General features: G+C 41.1%; 1 protein-coding gene across 4 annotated transcripts in view; it reads right to left on the bottom strand.

The window, feature by feature from the left end:
• Window positions 1-22,402, bottom strand: part of FAM135A (family with sequence similarity 135 member A) — a 180,272-nt gene that overhangs the window by 75,157 nt on the left and 82,713 nt on the right. For 3 of the 4 annotated variants that reach the window (XM_068281457.1, XM_068281459.1, XM_068281458.1), the window contains exons 5-6: window positions 9,868-10,007; window positions 9,715-9,785 (exon numbers count right to left, since the gene is read on the bottom strand). In XM_068281457.1, coding sequence (XP_068137558.1) covers window positions 9,715-9,785; window positions 9,868-10,007 — 211 coding nt within the window. Of the gene's footprint in view, window positions 1-738; window positions 818-9,714; window positions 9,786-9,867; window positions 10,008-22,402 lie in introns of those variants that run through there. The other variant, XM_068281460.1, reaches the window with a different exon arrangement.

Below are 22,402 nucleotides of genomic sequence, written 5' to 3'. Positions count from 1 at the left end.
CTGTTGTTCATTTGAACACACTGTTTTGTCACTTAGACGATTAAAACAAAAGCAATTGTCTGAGGTAATTTTAGCCGAAAAGCTAAAAGTATGTACCTGGCTTAAGCCTTTAACTCATAAAGAGAACGTATACTGAGAGGAATGTGGAGACTGCAGTCATTCATCCCTTCTCAGAATGCAAGTTCTGGCTGTAATGCTGATCTTTTGGTGTCAGACACGTGGAACAAATATGCCAGTCAGAACAACTGATCTGTATGTTCTATGGTCAATCTTATCTGCAGACTTGTTCCATGTGTGTGATATAGGAAGTATTACAGCTTTAGAATGAATATTACAACTATGGTGCCATCATTTTTTAGGAGATCAGCAATGGAAGCCTCTGGATTTCTCTCCTGGCAGAAGCACTTCATCTCCAGTTGCACTGAGGTTTTTTTTTCTTAGCAAGTTGCAAATGCTTCCTGGGCAACAGAATCTGCTTAAAGGGGTTCTTTCACGAATGAGGAAAAAAATAAAAAGTGGTTTATGCATAAACTATTAAACATCCTTGTAAAATAGTGTAAAAAAAAAAATGAATGGTTTCATCAATATAACATGTATTGTAAATAGTGACGGATGATGGCTGGGAGGCTAATCCATTTGTTAGGGGTGTTTTTTTTTTTACTTTCTTTTCACAACCATAACTGCTGCCTACATAGTTTTCAGTGGTATAACCCACTTCTAGCAGGAATAAATTATTACCCTAATAGCTGAGCTCCGCTGAGCAGCCTGAATAGGTGTTTACATTGTTGCTAGGCAACCAGACCCTGGGTGTTTGTGAAGAGTCATAAGCTGCAGGGAGAATCAGTCCCATCTACACCATATGATTCTTTGTCAGATTCGATTCAATTTGATTCGATTCATTTATATGATTTGATTCAATCTGACATGTCCGATTCATGATTTGATTCAATTTTATTCAAATTGAATCGAATCTTGAATCGGACATGTCAGATTGAATCAAATTAAATCAATGAATCGAATCAAATTGAATCGAATCTGACAAAGAATCATATGGTGTAGATGGGACTGATTCTCCCTGCAGCTGATGACTCTTTTCACAAAAGGAGTCTCTGCATGGGGTCTGGTTGCCTAGCAACAATGTAAACACATATTCAGCAGTTCAGCAGAGCTCAGCAGTTAGGGTATAACTGCGATTCCTGCTAGAAGTGGGTTATACCACTGAAAACTATGTAGGCAGCAGTTATGGTTGTAAATGAAAGTAAAAAAAAAAACACCCCTAACAAATGGATTAGCCTCCCAGTCCTTCATAAGTCACTATTTACAATACATGTTATAGTGATGAAACCATTCATTTAAAAAAAACAAAAACTTTTTACACTATTTTAGAAGGATGTTTAATAGTTTATGCATAAACCACTTTTTTATTTTTTTCCTCATTCGCGGAAGAACCCCTTTAACAACTTTTCAAACATGAAGCCACGTGTTCACGACCTCAAAGCGAGGTAGTAATTACTTGAATGCGTTACTAAAGAATGAGTCAGAAATCTGGAAAGCTGGTTATTGTCACTAAAATAATTTGTTTTACATGTGTCCGAATCATGACTTCTGTTTTGACACTTGTAAGCTATTAGGAATCCCAGTTTCTGCAGTAAGAAGATACTACCTTGATCCCCATTTTCCTGTCAAGGGCTAGCACATCCTAAACTATTTGCCGTGTACACTGCTACAGCAGGCTTCCAAATGCGAAGCAGTTACACCTGGGTAATGTGGGCACCATGTGGGCGACTATTACGGGCAATTTGGGTGCCAGAACCCATATTACCTGGCAGATAGGGTTAGGCATCGGTGGTGGGATCTTTGCAGTTAGGCATCAGCAGAAGGGGGGAGTTTCTTAGGGTTAGGCATGGGCAGATGGGTCCTTAGGGTTAGGCATTGGCAGGAATGGAGGTTTCTTAGTGTTAGGCATCAGCAGGGGATTCTAGGAGTTAGGCATTAGAGGGCGGTTTGTTAGGTTTAGGCATCAGGTAGGGGGTTTGTGTAAGAGTACGAGTTAGGTAAGGCCATAGTAAAATGTTGGCAATTATGGGGATTATTCACTGATTCATAGCACAATATCAGTAATTTACAGATATTCTCCTTGCGACCATCTCCAGCGCCCATTTTAAATGTACGTCTCCTAGCCTGCCACACTCCAAAGCATATTCATAATAAACAACTGGATAAACATAGCAATCAGCAATTATGCTGATCTGTAATTCAAATAAAATGTATATGTTATACTGGACAGATTTTATCTACTCTCATGAAGCAAGTCTGCATCAAATATGCTTTTATCTAAGCAAAAATTTTCAATTCCAAGAAGTAATTTACCATTGCAAAGCTCTGTTTCGTATCAGAAATGAACAAGTGACAAAACACTGGTATAGTTTTTACTGCATAGTAGACAGCACATGGTTTTTAGATATTTTACCAAACCTAATAATTACAAACCCTTAAAACTGTCAGCAGTAATTACAGATTACATTTATATGGCCTTTCTGCAAGATGCTGTGAGTAAAAGCTTACACACATTCCAAGCAAACCTCTTTCTAAAAAGAACATGAAGAAAATAACCTTAAAGAGAATCTGTATTGTTAAAATCGCACAAAAGTAAACATACCAGTGCGTTAGGGGACATCTCCTATTACCCTCTGTCACAATTTCGCCGCTTTCCGCCGCATTAAAAGTGGTTAAAGAGACTCTGTAACAAATTTTTCAGCCTTAGTTCTTCTATCCTATAAGTTCCTATGCCTGTTCTAATCTGCTCTAGCTTACTGCAGTCTTTCCTAACTGCACTGTCTCTGTAATAAATCAATGTATCTTTCCTCTGTCCTGTTTGTCCGGCTAAAGCTTGATTGTGTGGAATGTGCAGGGCTGCTTGTGATTGGTAGAAGCGATACACACCCTCTGCAGGCCCCCTGCATACTCTGAATGACTCATACACTATGCTTAGCTGAGCCTATTAGAAGCTGGTTAGTTTGTTTGTAAACACTGCCTAAAACTGTTAATTACAAGCCAGGATTGCAGCAGAGAGTGCCAGAAACAGCACAGAGGGGCACAGGAGAAAATAATGAATAGAATGGTATGCTTTTTATTGTAAGAATATTAGAGTACAGATTCTCTTTAAAAACAGTTTTAAAAAGTTTGTTTATAAACAAACAAAATGGCCACCAAAACAGGAAGTAGGTTGATGTACAGTATGTCCACACATAGAAAATACATCCATACACAAGCAGGCTGTATACAGCATTCCTTTTGAATCTCAAGAGATCATTTGTGTGTTTCTTTCCCCCTGTTCTCATGCACTGAAGTTTCAGGCTGCTCTTTTCTTCCTGCAAACAGCTTTGCCCTTGTCTGTAATTCCTCACTATGTGAAAGCCCAGCCAGCTCAGAGGATGATTTATCCAGCTTGTAAAAGATGAGAGAAGAGAGAAGCTGCTCTAATCCTAAATAACACACAGGCAGTGTGCAGAGAGGGGGGAGTTCATATCAGAACCACAACACTGAAGAACTTGGCAGCCTTCCAGACACAGGCCGACAAGTCTGACAGGGGAAGGATACATTGATTTATTACAGAGACAGTGATAGTATAAAGTGCTGCAGTTAGCCAGAACACATTAGAATAGCTTTTGGAACTTGTAGGATGATAAAAAACAGGATGCAATTTTTGTTACGGAGTCTCTTTAATATCTGCCATGTGCAAAACAGTACTCAACAAAGTTACACGAGAAAAACCATTTGCACATTCTACCCATCAACATTTTTAAAAACGGAGAACAACATTTGCACATTGCACCACTCAACATTTTTAAAAACTTAAACGTTATATGCAGGAATTCTGAATAAAGTTACCCAGACTCTGTTGTATGTTGGTATTCTAATGCCTGGGAATCAGTCAAACAATTTACTTAGACAAATTACCTTACTGCGATTTGCTAGTTCACACAGGCGACTGCCGGGCATCTCCCCCCACCCCCGAAATTGTGCAGAAAAGTATTTGACTGCTTTCTGCAGCGACCAACATAGGAACAGAGGGGACCCAGAACCTCACAGACTACAAATACTGGAAGCAGGCTACAGGTTTAAAGGGAACCTAAAACTGAGAAGGATGTGGATTTTTCCTTTTAAAATAATACCAGTTGCCTGACTCTCCTGCTGATCCGGTGTCGCTAATACTTTTGGCCACAGCCTCTCAACAAGCATGCAGATCAGGCGTTCTGACTGAAGTAAGAATGGATTACCTGCATGCTTGTTTCAGGTGTGTGATTCAGACACTACTGCAACCAAAGATATTAGCAGGACTGCCAGGCAACCGGTATTGTTTAAAAGGAAACATCAATATCCCTCTCAGTTAAGGTTTCCTTTAAAGTGAACCAGAGACGAAGCAACCTCATGTATTTTACCATATATATCAGTAGGAACATTAGAGAAAACACCTACCCTGCTGTCGGTTTCATTTGTAACTCTTCAGCTTGCTTCTAATCAGCCCTGATAAAATACCTGACTGAGCATTCAGTCTGGCTTTGCTATAATGACTCAGCTATAATGATTCCTGAGCAGAGCCACAAGGGGGCAGGCTTGGGCTTGAAAAAGACACCAGAGAACACAGGCTCAGCTATAAAAATTCCTGAGCAAAGCCAGACTGAATGCTCAGTCGGGGATTTTATCATGGCTGATAAAGCAAGCTGAACTGTTAAAAATTATAATTATTTATTGTATTTATAAAGAGCCAACATATTACGCAGCGCTGGACATTAATTTAGGTTAGCAAGGAAATGAGCAGCGCTACTTAAAAACAGACTAGTGCCTACCTGCAAAAAAGTGCAAGCCCCACTTGTGGGGTCGAATACACACCGAGCATACACATGACCTGTCTACCACTAGAGGAGGATGTTGGTTTCCATTAACAGCTTGCATGCAACCTATTAAGTACTCGTCCCTCCCACTGCGAAGAAGTCAATCCTCCATGGGAGGGGCCTAACACTAACTAAATCCTAACCTATGTATATGCATAGCCTGGGTGCGGCTAATCAAATAAACTCAAAAATTGAAAATTGCGCAAAAGGTGGATCAGCGCAACACCAGGCCGCCTCCGAATGGCCTCTATCAGAGATGCGCTGAGCCCCCCCAGGAACTACAAACGCACCTTGAACCTTGAAGGATTGACTTCTTCGCAGTGGGAGGGACGAGTACTTAATAGGTTGCATGCAAGCTGTTAATGAAAACCAACATCCTCCACTAGTGGTAGACAGGTCATGTGTATGCTCGGTGTGTATTCGACCCCACAAGTGGGGCTTGCACTCTTTTGCAGGTAGGCACTAGTCTGTTTTTAAGTAGCGCTGCTTATTTCCTTGCTATGTACTAATGTAATTCGTTTTTGGTCAGCTGCTCCCACTTAACAGCCATGCTTTTGGTGTATATGCAGAGCTTCTGTTTGGGTTCAAGGTGCGTTTGTAGTTCCTGGGGGGTCTCAGCGCATCTCTGATGGAGGCCATTCGGAGGCGGCCTGGTGTTGCGCTGATCCACCTTTTGCGCAATTTTGATTAATTTAGGTTACAGACAAAATGAAACAGAGAGCAGGGTAGGTGTTTTCTCTAATGTCCCCATTGATATACATGGTAAAATACATGAGGGTGCTTCGTCTCTGGTTCACTTTAAGCACAGTTCAGGTATGCTTTAAAGGGACCCTGAGCAGTGCAAGAAAAAAAGAAACTGGCACTTACCTGGGCCTTCCTCCAGCACCTAGTTGCCTGCAAGGTCCTCCGGCATCCTCCTTGTCCCTTTCCTGGTCCTGCTAGCGGCTCCGGTAATCCAGCGACTTTGGCTGAAGTTGCACATGCATGCTCACCCATTGCGTCATCATGCCAGTCGCCGTAAGTGTCCTGCGCGGTTCTCTAAAGACTAGACCACGCATTCACAGTATGCTTACTGCAACCGACGTGATGACATGACGAGTGAGCGACCAGGGACGTGCGCGTGCAACTTCAGCCGAAGTTGCCGGATTACCGAAGCCGCCAGCGAAACCAGGAAAGGGTCGAGGAGGATGCTGAAGGACCTCGCGGGCTGTGGGAGGCTTCGTCACATTTTATTGCTTTATCTCATTCCCTAACCTATTTCAGTACTTTGTGGAAGCACCATATGCTTTAATAAAGCCTTATTTCTGTTGACTCCTTTACAAACTTTGCACACCTAGAGTGTGCAATACATCCTCCTTTTTACAGAACATTTTAAAGATCAGTCAAGTTGAATGGTAAACATTGATAGACTACAATCTTCAAGTTGTTCCATAGTTTGTTTTTAATAGCGCTTGAGGCCTCTTGCACACTGCAAATTGCAAATCTGATTTGCGATTCTGATTTGCAATACTGATTTTCCCTGGATGCTATCATCACAAGAAGAGAAAACCGCAGTATGCAGTACCGATTAAAAATCGGAATCTGATGTAAAATCGCGTCAAAATCGCAAATTGGAATTGCATGCAGTTTTCAAGAGGCCTTAGTCTTGGCTCTGAATTGGCCACACAAGGACATTCACCTTATTCTCCTTTAGCCACTGTGTAGTCAATTTTGATGTATGCTAAAGGTCACTGCCATTTTGGAAGAAATGCAGACACCAAACCAACGAGCGTTGATTGTGACTTTAACCACTTTGTCCTCCTTGACGTATAAAAACGTCAAGGAGGACAGGCGCGCTCCCGCGGCCGATCGCGCGCGTGCACGCGCACTCCCGGCCGCGTAGTCGGTAGCCACGGAATCAATGTGTCGGGCTATGGAGCCCGATCATTGATTCCTCTCCCCCGCTGAAAAAGCGACAGCTTCTCTCAGAAGCTTCGCTCTTTCTGAAGCTGTGTCCCTCTAAGCGTACATTGTACGCTTAGAGTGACGTCATGTAAAAAAAATCGAGATTGCCATCTTGTGGCCAAAAAGTAAAACTACAAGTAAATGCCCAAAAACATTAGAATACACCAATATTTCCCCAAATAAAACACTTTTATATCCCACCCTCCCAAAAATGCCCACATAAAATGTTTAATAAAAAAAACAAAACATTACTATAAAAAAAAAAAAAAAAAAAAAAAAAAAAAACACATAAATATTTACCTAAGGGTCTAAACTTTTTAAATATCTATGTAAAGATGAAATATTTCTCTCTATTTTTTTTTATAAGCTGGTAAATAGTGATGTATGCAAAACGGAAAAAATGCTCTTTTATTTCCAAATAAAATATTGTCGCAATACATTGTGATAGGGACATAATTTAAATGGTGAAATAACCGTGACAAATGGGCAATAACAATACGTGGGTTTTAATTATGGAGGCATGTATTATTTTAAAACTATAATGGCCGAAAACTGACAAATAATGAATTTTTTCATTTTTTTTTCTTATTCTTCCTGTTAAAATGCATTTACAATAAAGTGGCTCTTAGCAAAATGTACCCCCCAAAGAAAGCCTAATTGGTGGCGGAAAAAACAAGATATAGATCAGTTAATTGTGATAAGTAGTGATAAAGTTATAGGCTAATGAATGGGAGGTGAACATTGCTCGGATGCATAAGCTGAAAACGACTGAGATGTTAAGTGGTTAATGACTAGGTGGTAGGTAGGTGGTAAGTGGTTTATTCCAAGCTTTCGAAACGTTACGTTTCTTCTTCGGGCATTATACAGAACAGTATCAGAACTGTATAATAATCATTATTGTACAGTTCTGATACAGTTCTGTGTAATGCCTGAAGAAGAAACTTAACTTTGGAAAGCTTGCAATAAACCATTTGCAGTAAGTCATTAAAAGTATTACCAGAATCAATGCTCGTTAGAGATCAGCATTTCTGCTCTTCAACTAACACCGGAGCATACTTCACTTGTCATTTTAGAAGGTAAATCTTTGTCCTATTGACAATACTCTGGCAGATAGCAGCAGGTTTTTTGAAGAGTATTTTGCCCTATCCATGTCTCCTTCCACCCTGACTAGTGCCGCAAAACACCTCCACAACAAAATGCTACCACCACGCTTTACAGTAGGTATGATGAGCAGTAATTGCTTTTTCACCAGATATAACATTTGGAACTGAAAAAATATTTTTACATTTTGGTCTTAAAGGTGGCACAAACCATACAATCTTTTTCATCCAATCTTACCATTTCTATGTAATATACGGGTAAACTGAGTGAATATATTGAATGGATAATTTAGACAGTTACCTTATATTACATAGAAATTGTAAGATTGGATGAAAGATTGTATTGTTAGTGGCCAGCTTAAGAGATTTAGATGTGGCCTTTACTGAAGAGTACGTTTGCCATGAAAAACTACCACAGACTTCACATTTGTAGAGTAATTCTGATATTGTTGCATGTACAGAATGACCCGTCTTTGGCAACGCTAAAATAGTTAAAGACCACCTCGCAGTGTCTATGACCAGTTTCCTCCTCGCTCTTCCATTCAGTTTAGAGACCTGTTGGCGTACACCTGCGTATACAAGCATCTTGATAATCCTTTATCTCAGTTTTTTTTTATCCTAAACTGTTGTCATTATATTTTATATACGAAGTGAATATTTTGAAGGTGTGATTCTTTTTTATACTAACTGTATTGCATGTATGTTGTTGCACTACAAGAAGTGGTCGTGCTACAGGCGGTCCCCTGCTTACAAACAGGTTCTGTTTCAGGAGGTTGTTTGTAAAGTCACATTTGATTGCAAGTCAAGTCATGTGCATTACATACTGGTACATATGGATAAATTATTTACTTTAGGATATCTCTGAATCAGAAAATACACTGTAAACAATACATTATAATTGTTTACAATGTGCGTTATACAACATATATCAGTTTATCCAATTTAACATATAATAGCAAAAACAGGTAATAACAAAAATAGCACAGTAGATTTTATAGAGAATAACTGTGTGTCTGAGATGTTTCTAAGTAGGGGAAGATCTGAAGCTAACAGATTTTTTAATATCTATATTTCAAACGCAGAAAAACCTGTTTCTCTTCAAATCTGGACTGGCTAAGGAAAGTTACACGAACTAAAGGAATCACAAGCTAATGAGCCAATCAAAAGACAGTTAGAAACATGCTTATTTTTAAATGCTGTATTTGATTGGTCTAATTTCAAGAGGTGCATAGCTAGGACCAAAGTACCCTTTAAAGTAAGATAAGACACGACAAATATCATTTATATTGCGCTTTTCTCCTGGCGGACTCAAAGTGCCAGAGCTGCAGCCACTAAGACTTGCTCTATAGGCAGTAGCAGTGTTAGGGAGTCTTGCCCAAGGTCTCCTACTGAATAGGTGCTGGCTTACTAAACAGGAAGAGCCAAAGTTTGAACCCAGGTCTCTTGTGTCAGAGGCAGAGCCCTTAACCAGTACACTATCCAGCCACTAGCCACTTTCCACTAAAGTACCAATGGTACTTTAGTGGAAAGTGGCAATCCTGAAAAAACAGCAATTGTTTATTTTTAATAAATTGGGTTCTCTGAAAAATGCCATTACTTTGCAGAAATAACAGCACTTATTTGCTCACCTTCTACATCTAAATTTCTCATAGGCGTAAACAACTCACTATTACTGACATCCTAAATAATATGGCAACTCACTTACTGCTAAGCTCATATTACATCATATCAGGGCTGTCTGCTAATTATTACATTACCTCTAAAACTATACTTACGAATAATCTGTGTCTGTAAAGTACAGGTCGATGGAAAGTTGAAATACCATCTCATTTAATGCCTCCTCAATCTGTATAAACAGAAAGTGATTAGAGAACAGCAGTAGCTATGATATGAAAACCGGTTCTAAAATAGGTTTGTGATATTGTTACCTTTCTTTCATCTAGCAACATCTTGATTTTAAAGTTCATTACATCATTCACTGCAACCTCCTCATTCTTGTACAATATTTGAAAGATTTTACTGCACACTATATTATCTTGCACTGAAGCTGGGAAGGCTAAATCATCACCTAAAAATGACAGGAAAAAAGGTTTAAAGACATGCTGAAATCATAAAGTCTAAACTATAGGAGGGGTGCAATTTTCTTTACCACAGATATAAAGTTAGGATCAGTTTACATACATGTCAAACAAATTTACAATAAGAATCTTCTCTCTAAATTACCCTACATTTCTCCACAAGTTTTCCATAGTCTGTACTTTGTTATAACTGTTTTCTCTCTGTTTTAGTTTTGCTTTTTTTTGCCGTTTCTTTCTCTCCTGTCCTTTTTTTTCGTCTCATCACGGATGGATTGATATACAATAAAGGCAAGCAGGCTATGATGGAAATTTGGGCCCTAAGCCACAGTAGCACAGCAATAAAGTGCATATCATAGGCTGGGTATTAATATGAGCTAAGATCAGGAAAAAAAGGGAAAAAGAAAGGAAAAAAAAGAAAGCAAGAAAAAAGGGAAAAAAAGAATGGGCGAAAACAACAACAGACTATAAGTGCTTTATTTAATTTTTAGGAAACCAAGGGCCCTTGCACACTATGGCCCATATGCAATTCACTTTTTCACTTGAGTTTTCGCCTAGGAGATAATTTTTTATCTTCAATTTAGATTAACTTTTTAGCAATCTGCAGTGGAAAAAATCCACCGACTCCGACTCCTCAGTTTAGGATTCCACCGACTCAGACTCCTCTAATTTGCATATTACAACCTTGTTGATTGAAAGTATGTAACATGCAATTTGTCTCTTAACTGCCAACGCTTAGGAATTTTAAAAGACAACTGAAGTGAGAAGGATATGTAGACTGCCATATTTATTCCCTTTAGTCATAGACTAAAACTAGTCCTTGGTAAGAGTACTTGTAAAAGGTACAGACCGGAACAAAGAACATCTATCAGGCCCTAGGCAATGTAACTGAGTACATGTAAGAGTGATGTGCAGGTAATCTGCAGGGGAATGAGGCGATTCTTCCTCATCACACATTCTTCATGCACAATCTGAACCAGGTTTATGGGTGATAGACAACTCCTCTGTGTTCAATGTAAAGCAGAAAAACCGAGAGCCCAAAATAGTGTAATATGTATTGGATAATGGAATAGAGTGAAAGGTAAGTATTATACTTACATGCGTGGGTTACCGCAAAGGCAACCACTGTATAGGCAGGTGGGGAGATTAGACCTGTCCCCACTCAGGATTAAGACGTCGCTCTCTGTAGATAGAAGGAAAAAAGGGTATTCACCCTTCCACCAAGGGTGGATGATTGAATCTTGTAGGCGTGTACAGAGGCGCCAATAGGATAAAAGAGACTAAAATTGTTTAAAACGGTAAGTAGGCGGTGGTGGACCAGCTACTTAAAACAGACACGATGCTTGTTGATTCTGGAAACAACAATTTATTCTTACATACTCCTATAGAAACTGGCAACGCGTTTCACGGGCAATCCCGCTTCATCAGGCAATATACAAGAGGAGTAATACACAGCAAAGAGTCCAGTGCAAGTTTGGCACCTCTGTGTTCAATGTGCACAACATTCTCTGTGGATTCCCTGCAGCTCTGTGGAGAGTGCATATGTAGAGTATAGTACTACTGTGTAACAAAGTAAACCTGAGACAGATGAAATTAAAGTTTTATACATACCTGGGGCTTCCTCCAGCCCCCTTCAGACTAATCAGTCCCTCGCTGTCCTCCTGCGCCACCTGGATCTTCTGCTATGAGTCTAGGTACTTGAGCCAGTCTGGCGTAGTGAGCATGCACACACTCCGCCGCCGGGAGCATACTACACCTGTGCAGCACTATTGTGCAGGTGCAGAATGTTCCTGGCTGTAGGAGCGGCACGTGGCCGGACAGCGATGACTGGCTGAATTACCGGGACTCATAGCAGAACATCCAGGTGGTGGAGGTGGACAGCGATAGACTGATTAGCCTGAAGGGGGCTGGAAGAAGCCCCAAGTATGTATAAAACTTTTCTTTTCATCCTTCTCAGGTACCCTTTAATTCTTAGTCACCAAACCAAATTTTAACAACATATCAAATTATTTGATTTCATGAGCAAAGAGTACATTTGCATAAATCAGAATCAACGCAGAATTATTTCCATCTCATTGACCATCTCTATTAGTGACACAGCTACTCATCAGGTTTTATTCTTACAGCATAGATGTTATTTAGTATATATAAGAGATTCCTGTGTACACATGTATACAGTCACAATCAGATGTGTATATCTGACTTTAAAGATACGGGGACTGCTTTATTGAAGCAGCACAAGTAACTAATTTTGATTGGTTTATTTCATTTTTGTGGACTAAGCACAGCTATTACTGTATGTATAAATTATTTATGATGACTATTATCTGAGAAATATAACATTTTATCATATTTTCTATTTTAATTACAGTTTAAATTCATTAGGAGTCGGAGCATTTTTTCCCCGACTCCGACTCCAGGCACCCAAAATTGCCCCGACTCCGACTCCACAACTCCGACTCCACAGCCCTGCCAAAAAGTAGGTGAAAATCTTCTATCAAAATTATTTTGAGTATTTGCTTGCTTGTTGGTGGTTTCAAATGTATTTGATTGACAATTTTGAAAATATCACCTAGGAGAAAACTCAGGAGAAAAAGTGAATTGCATATAGGCCTATGTCTGTTACGTTGCAGAATAATTCTACAGGACAACTCACTGCCCATATAATTCGATGGGGACGTTCACACTTTCGATCTGTTACAGATCCCATTATTCTAACTCATGCAGGCTTTGTATTAAAGTCTATGTCCAGTCTCCATTGCAGTTCCTGCTCATTATTAGAGGGGCAGTTTAGTGAAAATTTTTATTTTCCATTAATTACATATCAGTTTTTTTAATAAGGAGAGCATACGTTTCTACATAGACCTTGTGTTAAAAAAAAGTAGATGATAACACTAATTCTGCTTTTTAAGACAGCTGAGCTGCGTCATTACCATGCTCTAAGCGACGGACTTCACTGATAGTAGCAGACACTCCAGCTGATTTATAACGGCTGGCTCACTCACTACAGAGAGCCGTGCTGTTCTCACATGTAACTAGCTAAGTAAATAGATAAAACAGGCTGCTAATTAGTTACTTACTTAGCAGCCTGTTTGTTTATTTACTTAGCTAGTTACATGTGGGAACAGCACGGCTCTCTGTAGTGAGTGAGCCAGCCGTTATATATCAGCTACAGTGTCTGCTACTATCAGTGAAATCCGTCGCTTACAGCAGCTTAGAGCATGGTAATAACGCAGCTCAGCTCTCTTGGAAAGGAGAATTAGTGTTATCTACTTTTTATATCACAAGGTCTATGGAGAAACGTATGCTCTCCTTATTAAAGGGGCTCTTCCGCGAATGAGGAAAAAAAATAAAAGCGGTTTATGCATAAACTATTAAACATCCTAAAATAGTCAGATTCGATTCAATTTGATTTGGTTCAATATGACATGTCCGATTCATGATTCGATTCAAATTGTCTCTGCATGGGCTCTGGTTGCCTAGCAACAATGTAAACACATATTCAGCAGGTCAGCAGAGCTCAGCATAACAGCAATGCCTGCTAGAAGTGGGTTATACTACTGAAAACTACTTAGGCAGGAGTTGTGTTTGTGAAAAGAAAGTAAAAAAAAAAAAAACACCCCTAACAAATGGATTAGCCTCCCAGTCCTTCATACGTCACGGTTTACATTACATGTTGTATTGATGAAACCATTTATTTTTTTTTTTTAAAAACTTTACACTATTTTAGAAGGATGTTTAATAGTTTATGCATAAACCACTTTTTAATTTTTTTTCTCATTCGCGGAAGAACCCCTTTAAAGAAGAACTGTGTTGGTTTTTTCCCTAATAAAATAAACATATGAACGTCTCCCCCATTTTTTCCCCTCTTAATGACTTATATTTTTGCCGCTCCCCGCTGCCTATAAATTACAAAATCAATAAATCATACCTTTAATAACAATCGGCAAGATGGCCACAATTTCACATGACTCCAGAACTACTTCGGAGTCATTGCTATTTGCATGCACTCATTGCCTTGCCGTGGAGGAGAGCCTTTTCTAACTGTGCATGTGTCAGCTCTTGTGCACGGCTCACTGACATAAAACAGTCACATCCTCCGTGAGATAAGAGATAAGCTCTGTCCCTGATTATCCTTTACAGGGTAAGCAGAGCTGAAAAAAACAGGAGGCAGCTCTCCTCCCGGCATTCAGCCTCCTTCCCCCAGCTCTCAGGAACGCTGCTAAGGTCAGGGATGACTCACCAGATGACGTGTGAAGGGGGAGGGAGAGGCAGAACAGGGAGGAAGAGCTGCTGCTTTTGTCTGTCTCTTCGTGCAGCCAAATATTCGTCTAGTTTACCAGACGAATAATGTGAAAGGAGCAGGAGAGAGACAGGAATGCTTTTAAAATACAAGATGGGGGAAAAAAATAGTACATGATAAAGGAAAATAACTACTCGTTTAAACTACATTTTGAAAAAAGGCCACAGAACCCCTTTAAATAACTGATATGTGATTAATGGAAAACAATTTTCACTAAACTGCCCCTTTAAGCATGGCATGCAATGTGCACTGCACAGTGTGCAAGGGCCCTTAGACATGCTGATTGAAACAGGTTCTCAACCTGAAGCATCATCAGCATTAAGCATACTTTCTCAAAAAGGAGCGCTTGATAGTTTTTAAGCCTTCTAAATATTCAGTCTTTCTACATAAACAAGACATAAAAGATATAAAACAAAATCTGCTCTTTGGGAAAATTCTAAATCTACATAGAGAGCACAATTAGATAAAAGCAGCCTAACACACGATGCTTGTTTAGTTATTGAAGAATATGATACAAAGCAGGTATGCCCACTGTGAGTAGCAATAACGGCAGTGTAAAATTTTAATAACGATCATTATTCATGAATCATTATTACACACAGGGATGTGGATTCGTTGCAAAAATCTTCTGATTCCAACTCTGACTCCTCAGTTTATGAAACCACAGACTCCAACTCCGGGTACCCAAAATGGCTCAGACTCCTCCACTCCGACTCCTTAGTCTAATACTTACCAGGGCTGTGGATTTTGGTACAAAATAATCCGACTCTGGACTCCTCAGTTCATGAAATCACAGACTCCGACTCCAGGTCACCAAAATTGCTCAGACTGACTCCACAGCCCTGATTATACAGTTTTTCTTTACCCTAAATAGGACTTTCTTGGAATACTATATTCTTACTATTTTATGGATACAAATCGGACATCTCCTGTTCCACTTGTTTATGTTTGTTTATTAAGTTTCCACACACAAGAATGATGACCTATTGTTTGGCTTATCTCTTGCTGTCAAGAATGTTTGTCACAGCCAAATAAATTGTATGACCTTTAATTAGTTATCAGGAAAAATTTTGCTGCATGCTGCACAAAAACAGTTCTAGTGTAACCCTCTTAAAGAGGGTCCCAAGATTTTGCCAATGTACTTCTATGTGTGAGGTAACTTTAGCATCTAAGGCTAAATTTTGCCTTAGATGTTAGCCTAGTGGAACCAAAATGGCGCATAGGAGAGGAGGCGCAGTAATGGTCGCTTAGACTGTTGCTAGGCGACCAAAGCACACAGAGCGGTGGAACTTTCCAGAAGCCCCGCGCGGCCCGTCAGACACTACAGCATGGGCGCAGAGGGGCCGGGGCGGGAGAGGTGTAACCAGAGGGAACTGGCTAGAATCAGCCAGAGCGCGCCAGAGAGCGGAACTTAACAGGAGACAGGAGGCAGCGGTGAGGAGCGGGAAAGGAGGCCATGAGAGAGAAAGGCCGCAGCAGTCACCCCAGGGGCTAAGAGCGGACCCGGCGGGCCACGCAGAGACCACAGTGGAGCAAGTAAGGCAGAGGCGACCCAGCTAGACATTGACCAGAGGCAGCATGCACAGAGTACATCCGAGCTAGTCCAGACAAAATGGACCCCGGAAGCCAGATGAGTATAGGCCTGAGAGCCTACTACAAGTTACAGTGTGTATTTAGTTAGTAGCCAGTGTTCAGCAGAGGCTTGCTGAGATAGAAATATAGCAACCCAGAACCTGAAGAGGCCAATTCTGTTCAAAGTGCTGTTACTAGAGACTGTTTGTGTGCAAAAGCTTTAAAGATACAGATAGCTTGTGTTGATGATACAGTTGTTGATGCAAGATAGAGCTGCCCAGCTAAGGTGAAAAAGTCTTCTGCTGCTTTTATAAAGTGTATTAAGTGTAAAGGCCTTGCTGACACTAAGATACATTAACAGCCTCCAAAAGTACCCCGCAGAGCTGACACAGCCCCCGCTTGCATTACCGTATTTTTCGGACTATAAGACGCACTTTTTCTTCCCCAAAGGTGGGGGGAAAAAGTCACTGCGTCTTATAGTCCGAATGTGCCCTTTTCAAGCTGATGCACATTGCACAATGGAAGGTCTTACCATCCTGTGCGCTGTTTACTCCTCCTCCAGCTGATCCTCCTGCGATCCCTGCATCTCCCCCTCTTAAATCTCTGCTACCTGCGGCGGGGGAAGACAGCCTCATGCGATCGGGCATCTTCTTCTTCCTTAACCCCCAGTACAGTACTAGCGGTGGTGGGGGCAGTCTCTGTGTGATTTCTACATCTTCTCCCCTAACCACCAGCACTTGTATCAGGCAGGCAGCCTAAGTGCGATCCCGGCATCTGGTCCCTTAACTGCCGTTACTTGCGGCGGTGGGGGCATCTTCAGCGTGATCCGGCGACATGTCCCTTAACCCCCGGCACTTTTTCACAGGCATCCTCAGCATGATCGCGGCATCTCCCCTTACTGGTACTGCGGTGGGCAGAACAGAGGGAATCCCAGCTCTAGCCGCAGCCACTGTCAGTCCCGATGCCGGTATACTTCCGGTAATTGCGTCTTACGTCATGAGGGGGCGCCGGTAAACAAAGGAAGTACACCGGCATCGGGACTGACAGTGGCTGCGGCTAGCGCTGGGATTCCCTCTGTTCTGCCCACCGCAGTACCAGTAAGGGGAGATGCAGCGATCATGCTGAGGATGCCTGTGAAAAAGTGCCGGGGGTTAAGGGACATGTCGCCGGATCACGCTGAAGATGCCCCCACCGCCGCAAGTAACGGCAGTTAAGGGTCATGTCGCTGGATCATGCTGAAGATGTCCCCACCGCCGCAGTTAAGGGACCAGATGCCGGGATCGCACTTAGGCTGCCTGCCTGATACAAGTGCCGGTCGTTAGGGGAGAAGATGTAGAAATCACACAGAGACTGCCCCCACCACCGCTAGTACTGTACTGGGGGTTAAAGAAGAACAAGATGCCAGGATCGCGCTGAGGCTTCTCTTCACAGCAAGTACCAGGGATTAAGGGAGAAGATGCGAAGATCACACTGCTTCTGCCCTGCCGTGGACTCGGAGTGGCCTGCACCCAGAAGAACAATTCATCAGGATCACCTCACCGGCTGGAGAAGGAGGACACAGAGAGCACAGTTTCCCACATGGACATCTGGATAGGTGAGATCATCCACCCTTAAGATGTATAGTGTTTAGTTAGTTTTTGCTAATGGGAGAAGCAAGAGTTGGTTTAATGTATTGTAGTGTTACTTGTGGGGGAAGCAGGAGTTAGTTAATTGTTGCGTTACTGGGGGAGGGGAGCAGGGGTTAGTTTAATGTAGTGTAGTGATACTCATGTAGTGTAGTAACTGGTGGGGGCATCAGGGGTTAGCATAGGGTATTATAGCTAGTGAGGACAGCAGGGGTTATTGTAGCTTGGACAGAGGCAGCTTGGGGAAAAGAAATGTCTATAAAACGCCCCTGTAATATAGACGCACCAGGTTTAGCATATTATTTTTTTTCCTGGTTTTTGCCCTCTAAACCTTGGTGCGTCTTATAGTCCGGAGCGTCTTATAGTCCGAAAAATACGGTAAGTCCTGTTATAGAGACATTGTTCCTGTCAAGTCAAGAGTCAGGCTGCATTTCCACTTGTGCGGTGCGAATCGCCGCGGTAAAAATTTGCATGCGGATGCAAATTTCGCATGCGGGTCTATACGAATTTTCATGCGAATTCGCATGGATGACGATGTATGTGAATTTAACCATGGCAGTGCTGGTGTTCTTTTCCATTGTTTCTATGCGAATTCGCATGAAAATTCACATGAAAATTCGCATGCCCAAACCTCATGCGAATTTCCTATTAAATACATTGTATGCGATTCGCATAGCGGTATGCGGTATGCGAATTCTGATGGCTCTGCCATGCGAATTTTTTCTGCACAGAAAAACGCAAAGGAATCCTGACAAGTGGAAATAGTCCCATTCACTTGTATTGCTATGCGAATTTTCATGCGAAAAACGCATGCGAATTCGCTATAGTGGAAATGAGCCCTTAAAGTTCATGTGCTCTTCTGTGCTATGTTCTGAAGTGCTACTAAGAGTTTGATACAAGAAGTGAACCAAAGTGTGATTTCTGCATATTACCCAAGTACACGGTCCTAAAGAAAGAGGAGATAACTAAGGCCTTGAGAGTAAAGAGAACTTGTCAGTATTAAAGTGAAGCATCATTTTTAACACCCAGGGCAGCTCTATAGCAAATTAAAAATGCATTCTAAAAATGTGGTTTATTATTAAAAAAAACTTTAATTTTACCTCATTTTTTTACATCTAAGGGTTAAATTAGCCACTTTGTCCGTCCGCAAAGGACCTGAGGTACTCTGAGCAGGAAATAGTGGAAACAGATAAGAAATCACCTCTTTAGACTTAATTGACCACAAACAAACCCCCATTGTACTTCAAACAGAAAACATCAGTTACAGTTGAAGAATTTCACACCTAGCCTGGATAATAGCAGTTGAAAAACAGCAGGGGTTGAGCTTCTGAACAATGGCAGCCCTTGCAGCCATTTCAAGCCAAGAGCTGCTTGGATCCCTTTAAAAGATGATAAGTGAAAAGAGGAGGAGTTGCATTGCGTCTTGTGATAATAAAAGTGTGCTACAGTAAGAAGTGAACGGACATCTGATCAAGATACAGAGTTAACTTACTTGGAGTAAAAGTTTTGCAACAACTCTAAATTAGAGCTTATTCAGCCTAAAAGTCAAAGTGCACTAAAAGAGAGTTATATTGTGGGAGAGTGGTTTGGGTGGCATAGCTGGGTGCATTGGTAACTTTATATTTTATTTTATTTTCCTAATCCTTTTTGATTATTTGATTTATATTTTATTTTGTTTCGTAAAGGAGGCCCTATCCAGTCAGGTGGTGCGAAGTGTAAAGTGGGTTTGGTGGGATATTACCAAGTGTAAAGAGTTTAAGATATCTTCTGAGCAAAGTGAACATCCTTTTGGGATCATCCAACGAACTGTGAAGTACCATCTTGAAAAATGTCACGAGTTCCCCCGGGTTTTGCTTAGCAAAATAGCTTGGACTTGGTTGCAAGGGACTGAGAACTGTTTAGGAACAGAATTGCTCAGTAGACCATCCCCTTCCCCAGCCTATTCCCCACTCAATGGTACTGTGATGTAAACATACTGTAAAGTGGTTGATTATTGTACAAGAAGACATTTGTAGCTCAACTTTCATATATAATTTGTATGTAACAACCTTTTTATTCCACAGCATTTACTGGTGCATTGGCTGTGAAGACTAGAAGATTGTGTATTTTGACCAGTCATGTGCAAGGGAGGTGTATTTTGTTGTTGAAGTGTTACGGGTTGATTGAAGCTATAGTGACCACCGTTAGGTCACAAATAAATCTTTGATAATTTCATCTGAGTCAGTGTCTGGTGGATTCCACTCACCCGGAGCCCAGTGCTAACGGATATTTGGGTTACACTAGCACTTGCTTATTAACCACTCCGGCGTTACAATTATTGTGGCCATGGGTGGCTTTAAAAAAAAAAAAAAAAACAGGTTATTTTTTAGTGTAGCTAGCACTAGGCTAGCTACACTCTCTCCCCAAGTCCCCCGGCACTGTGTCCCCCTCTCTGCTGGCGATATTTACCTGGCAGAGATCCTGTGATGGCCGAGACTTCCGCCATAGCTTCAGGCGTTGCTATGGCAATGATCGGACATGGCGTCATCAACATCATGCGCAGTTCCGATCGCCACCATAGCGACCCCTGGAGGCTATGGAAAGGGTGCACCAGCATGTGCTCCGGTGGGGGGGGTAAACAAAAACAGCGCAGCGGTGATCAGGGGGATCAGAGCGGGTCGGCGACGATCGGAGGGGTGATGTAGGTAGCCAAGTGCTAGCTACACCCCCTCCGAAAATTTGGTGCACAAAGACCCTCCAGGGGTTGAGCAATCCACCGCGGCAGTAATGGACAAGCTGAGCTTGTCATTACCACCAAGGTGGTTAACTCATATAGTAAAAAGTATAATACAAAAAAAAAAAAAGGAACACAAGTATAAGTAGAACAAGAGTTTGCTTTCTTAAAACAGAAAGAATTTGCGATAATTCAGGTTGGAGTGAGTATAAGTATAAGTAGGATTGGTAATATAGAAAAAACAACAAAACAAAATTAGTCTTTGCATGAAAATCTTGTGAATAGATGGATATTTGTTAAGTTAACATTTCAAACAGAACCTAGAATTATGTTAAACAAAATGCATAAGCAGCCAGGCAAGTGATGGGACAGTGTTTTATAATGGAACAGCATGTAGACATCCTCCTGAATTTTCACGCTTTGTTGAGCTAGCCATCCAAAGAATGTAGTCAGTGCAGCTGCCTAGTGTTTACTGTAGGTTTAGCATTCATGTTTCACAAGATATGTGCCCCAGGCTCCCTCAAGTACTGAACAAAACCAGAGTCATTCATCCCTAGTTATGATCAAATCTGATTATGTTAGCTTTCATATGTCATGAGTGTTCATAGTACTTCTGGGATTTATAGTTCTACACAAAATGCTGTTTTTTTCTGCTTTCCTGTGGCTAAAATTAGAATGTTGTGGGTTAGACTATGTACTGATAAATCTACTGAATCCCTCTAATTAAACAGAAATTCACTACAACTTGTCAAAACACAGAGAATGCATTTGCCAGCGGCTTATGTTACTTTCCATGTGGATGGCAGTGGGATGTCTGTGTACAACCCTCTCAGTTATCCCAAGCAGTGACAGCTGTGCTATTTCTGGTCAAACCCTGCCCTGAAGGATCCTACAAGGAAGCTATGAAATGGCTTTTTGTTAACATCAATCAGTACTGTAATATTAACAGATTACAAGCCAGAGTGACAATACCACTGCTACAGATCTAAAGCTTCAATTAATTGACTAAACCTGCCTGCTTTCTTGTCTGTCTTGACAAATGAACTAAACTAAACCTTCCCCACCTTCATTTTACAAGGTGACAACGACTGACACACTATGTGACATTCATTGAGGTGACCTCATAACTGCAATAACAGCTGAAGATGTTTTCCATTAGACAAGGGAGTCATTATACTAACACTACGGCAGTTGCAATGCAGAGTAACTCTGCATGACAAGTCACTGCCTATACAATTCTATAGGGCTGTTCACACTTCCATGCTGTTATGGATCCCACTATTCTAACTCAGGCAGGCTTTGTATTAAAGTTTATGCCCTTAGACATGCTGAGTGAAACGGGTTCTTAACCTGAAGCATCATCAGCTCAGGTTTTAAGCAGAAGCGTCCTTTCTCATACGAGCAATTGACAGATTGTGAGCCCTTCTGAATACTCACAGTTTCGGCATACATAGGACATAAAAGATATAAAACAATCTGCTCTTTGGCCTGGTGCACACCAAAAACCGCTAGCAGATCCGCAAAATGCTAGCAGATTTTGAAACGCTTTTTCTTATTTTTCTGCAGCGTTTCAGCTAGCGTTTTGCGGTTTTGTGTAGCGTTTTTGGTGTAGTAGATTTCATGTATTGTTACAGTAAAGCTGTTACTGAACAGCTACTGTAACAAAAAACGCCTGGCAAACCGCTCTGAAGTGCCGTTTTTCAGAGCGGTTTGCGTTTTTCCTATACTTAACATTGAGGCAGAAACGCATCCGCAATCCAAAATCTGCTGCAGCCCGGGAGTATGCGTTTCTGCAAAACGCCACCCGCTCTGGTGTGCACCACCCCATTGAAATGCATTACCCTAGCAGATCCGCACCCGCAAGCAGATCGCAAACCGCAGCGGAAACGCTCCGGTGTGCACTAGGCCTTTATGCAAGTTCTAAATCTACATAAAAAGCACAATGAGATAAAATCAGCCCAACACATGATGCTTGTTTATTTACTGAATAATATGATACAATTTATGTCTGCCCATGTGATTAGCAGTAAGGGCAGCTAAACATTTTTTAATAATGATTCATGAATAAGGATTTGTTATTTATGAATTATTATGGTTTTTCTTTAGCCTAAATAGGACTTTCTTGGAATCCCATATTCTTATTTTTTTTTAATGGATACAAATCTAAACTTGGAA

This window comes from Hyperolius riggenbachi, chromosome 4, assembly GCF_040937935.1.
Source record: "Hyperolius riggenbachi isolate aHypRig1 chromosome 4, aHypRig1.pri, whole genome shotgun sequence".
Classification (NCBI taxonomy): domain Eukaryota; kingdom Metazoa; phylum Chordata; class Amphibia; order Anura; family Hyperoliidae; genus Hyperolius; species Hyperolius riggenbachi.
The sequence above is the reverse complement of the archived record's forward strand: the minus strand, read 5'-3'. Positions and strand labels throughout refer to the sequence as shown.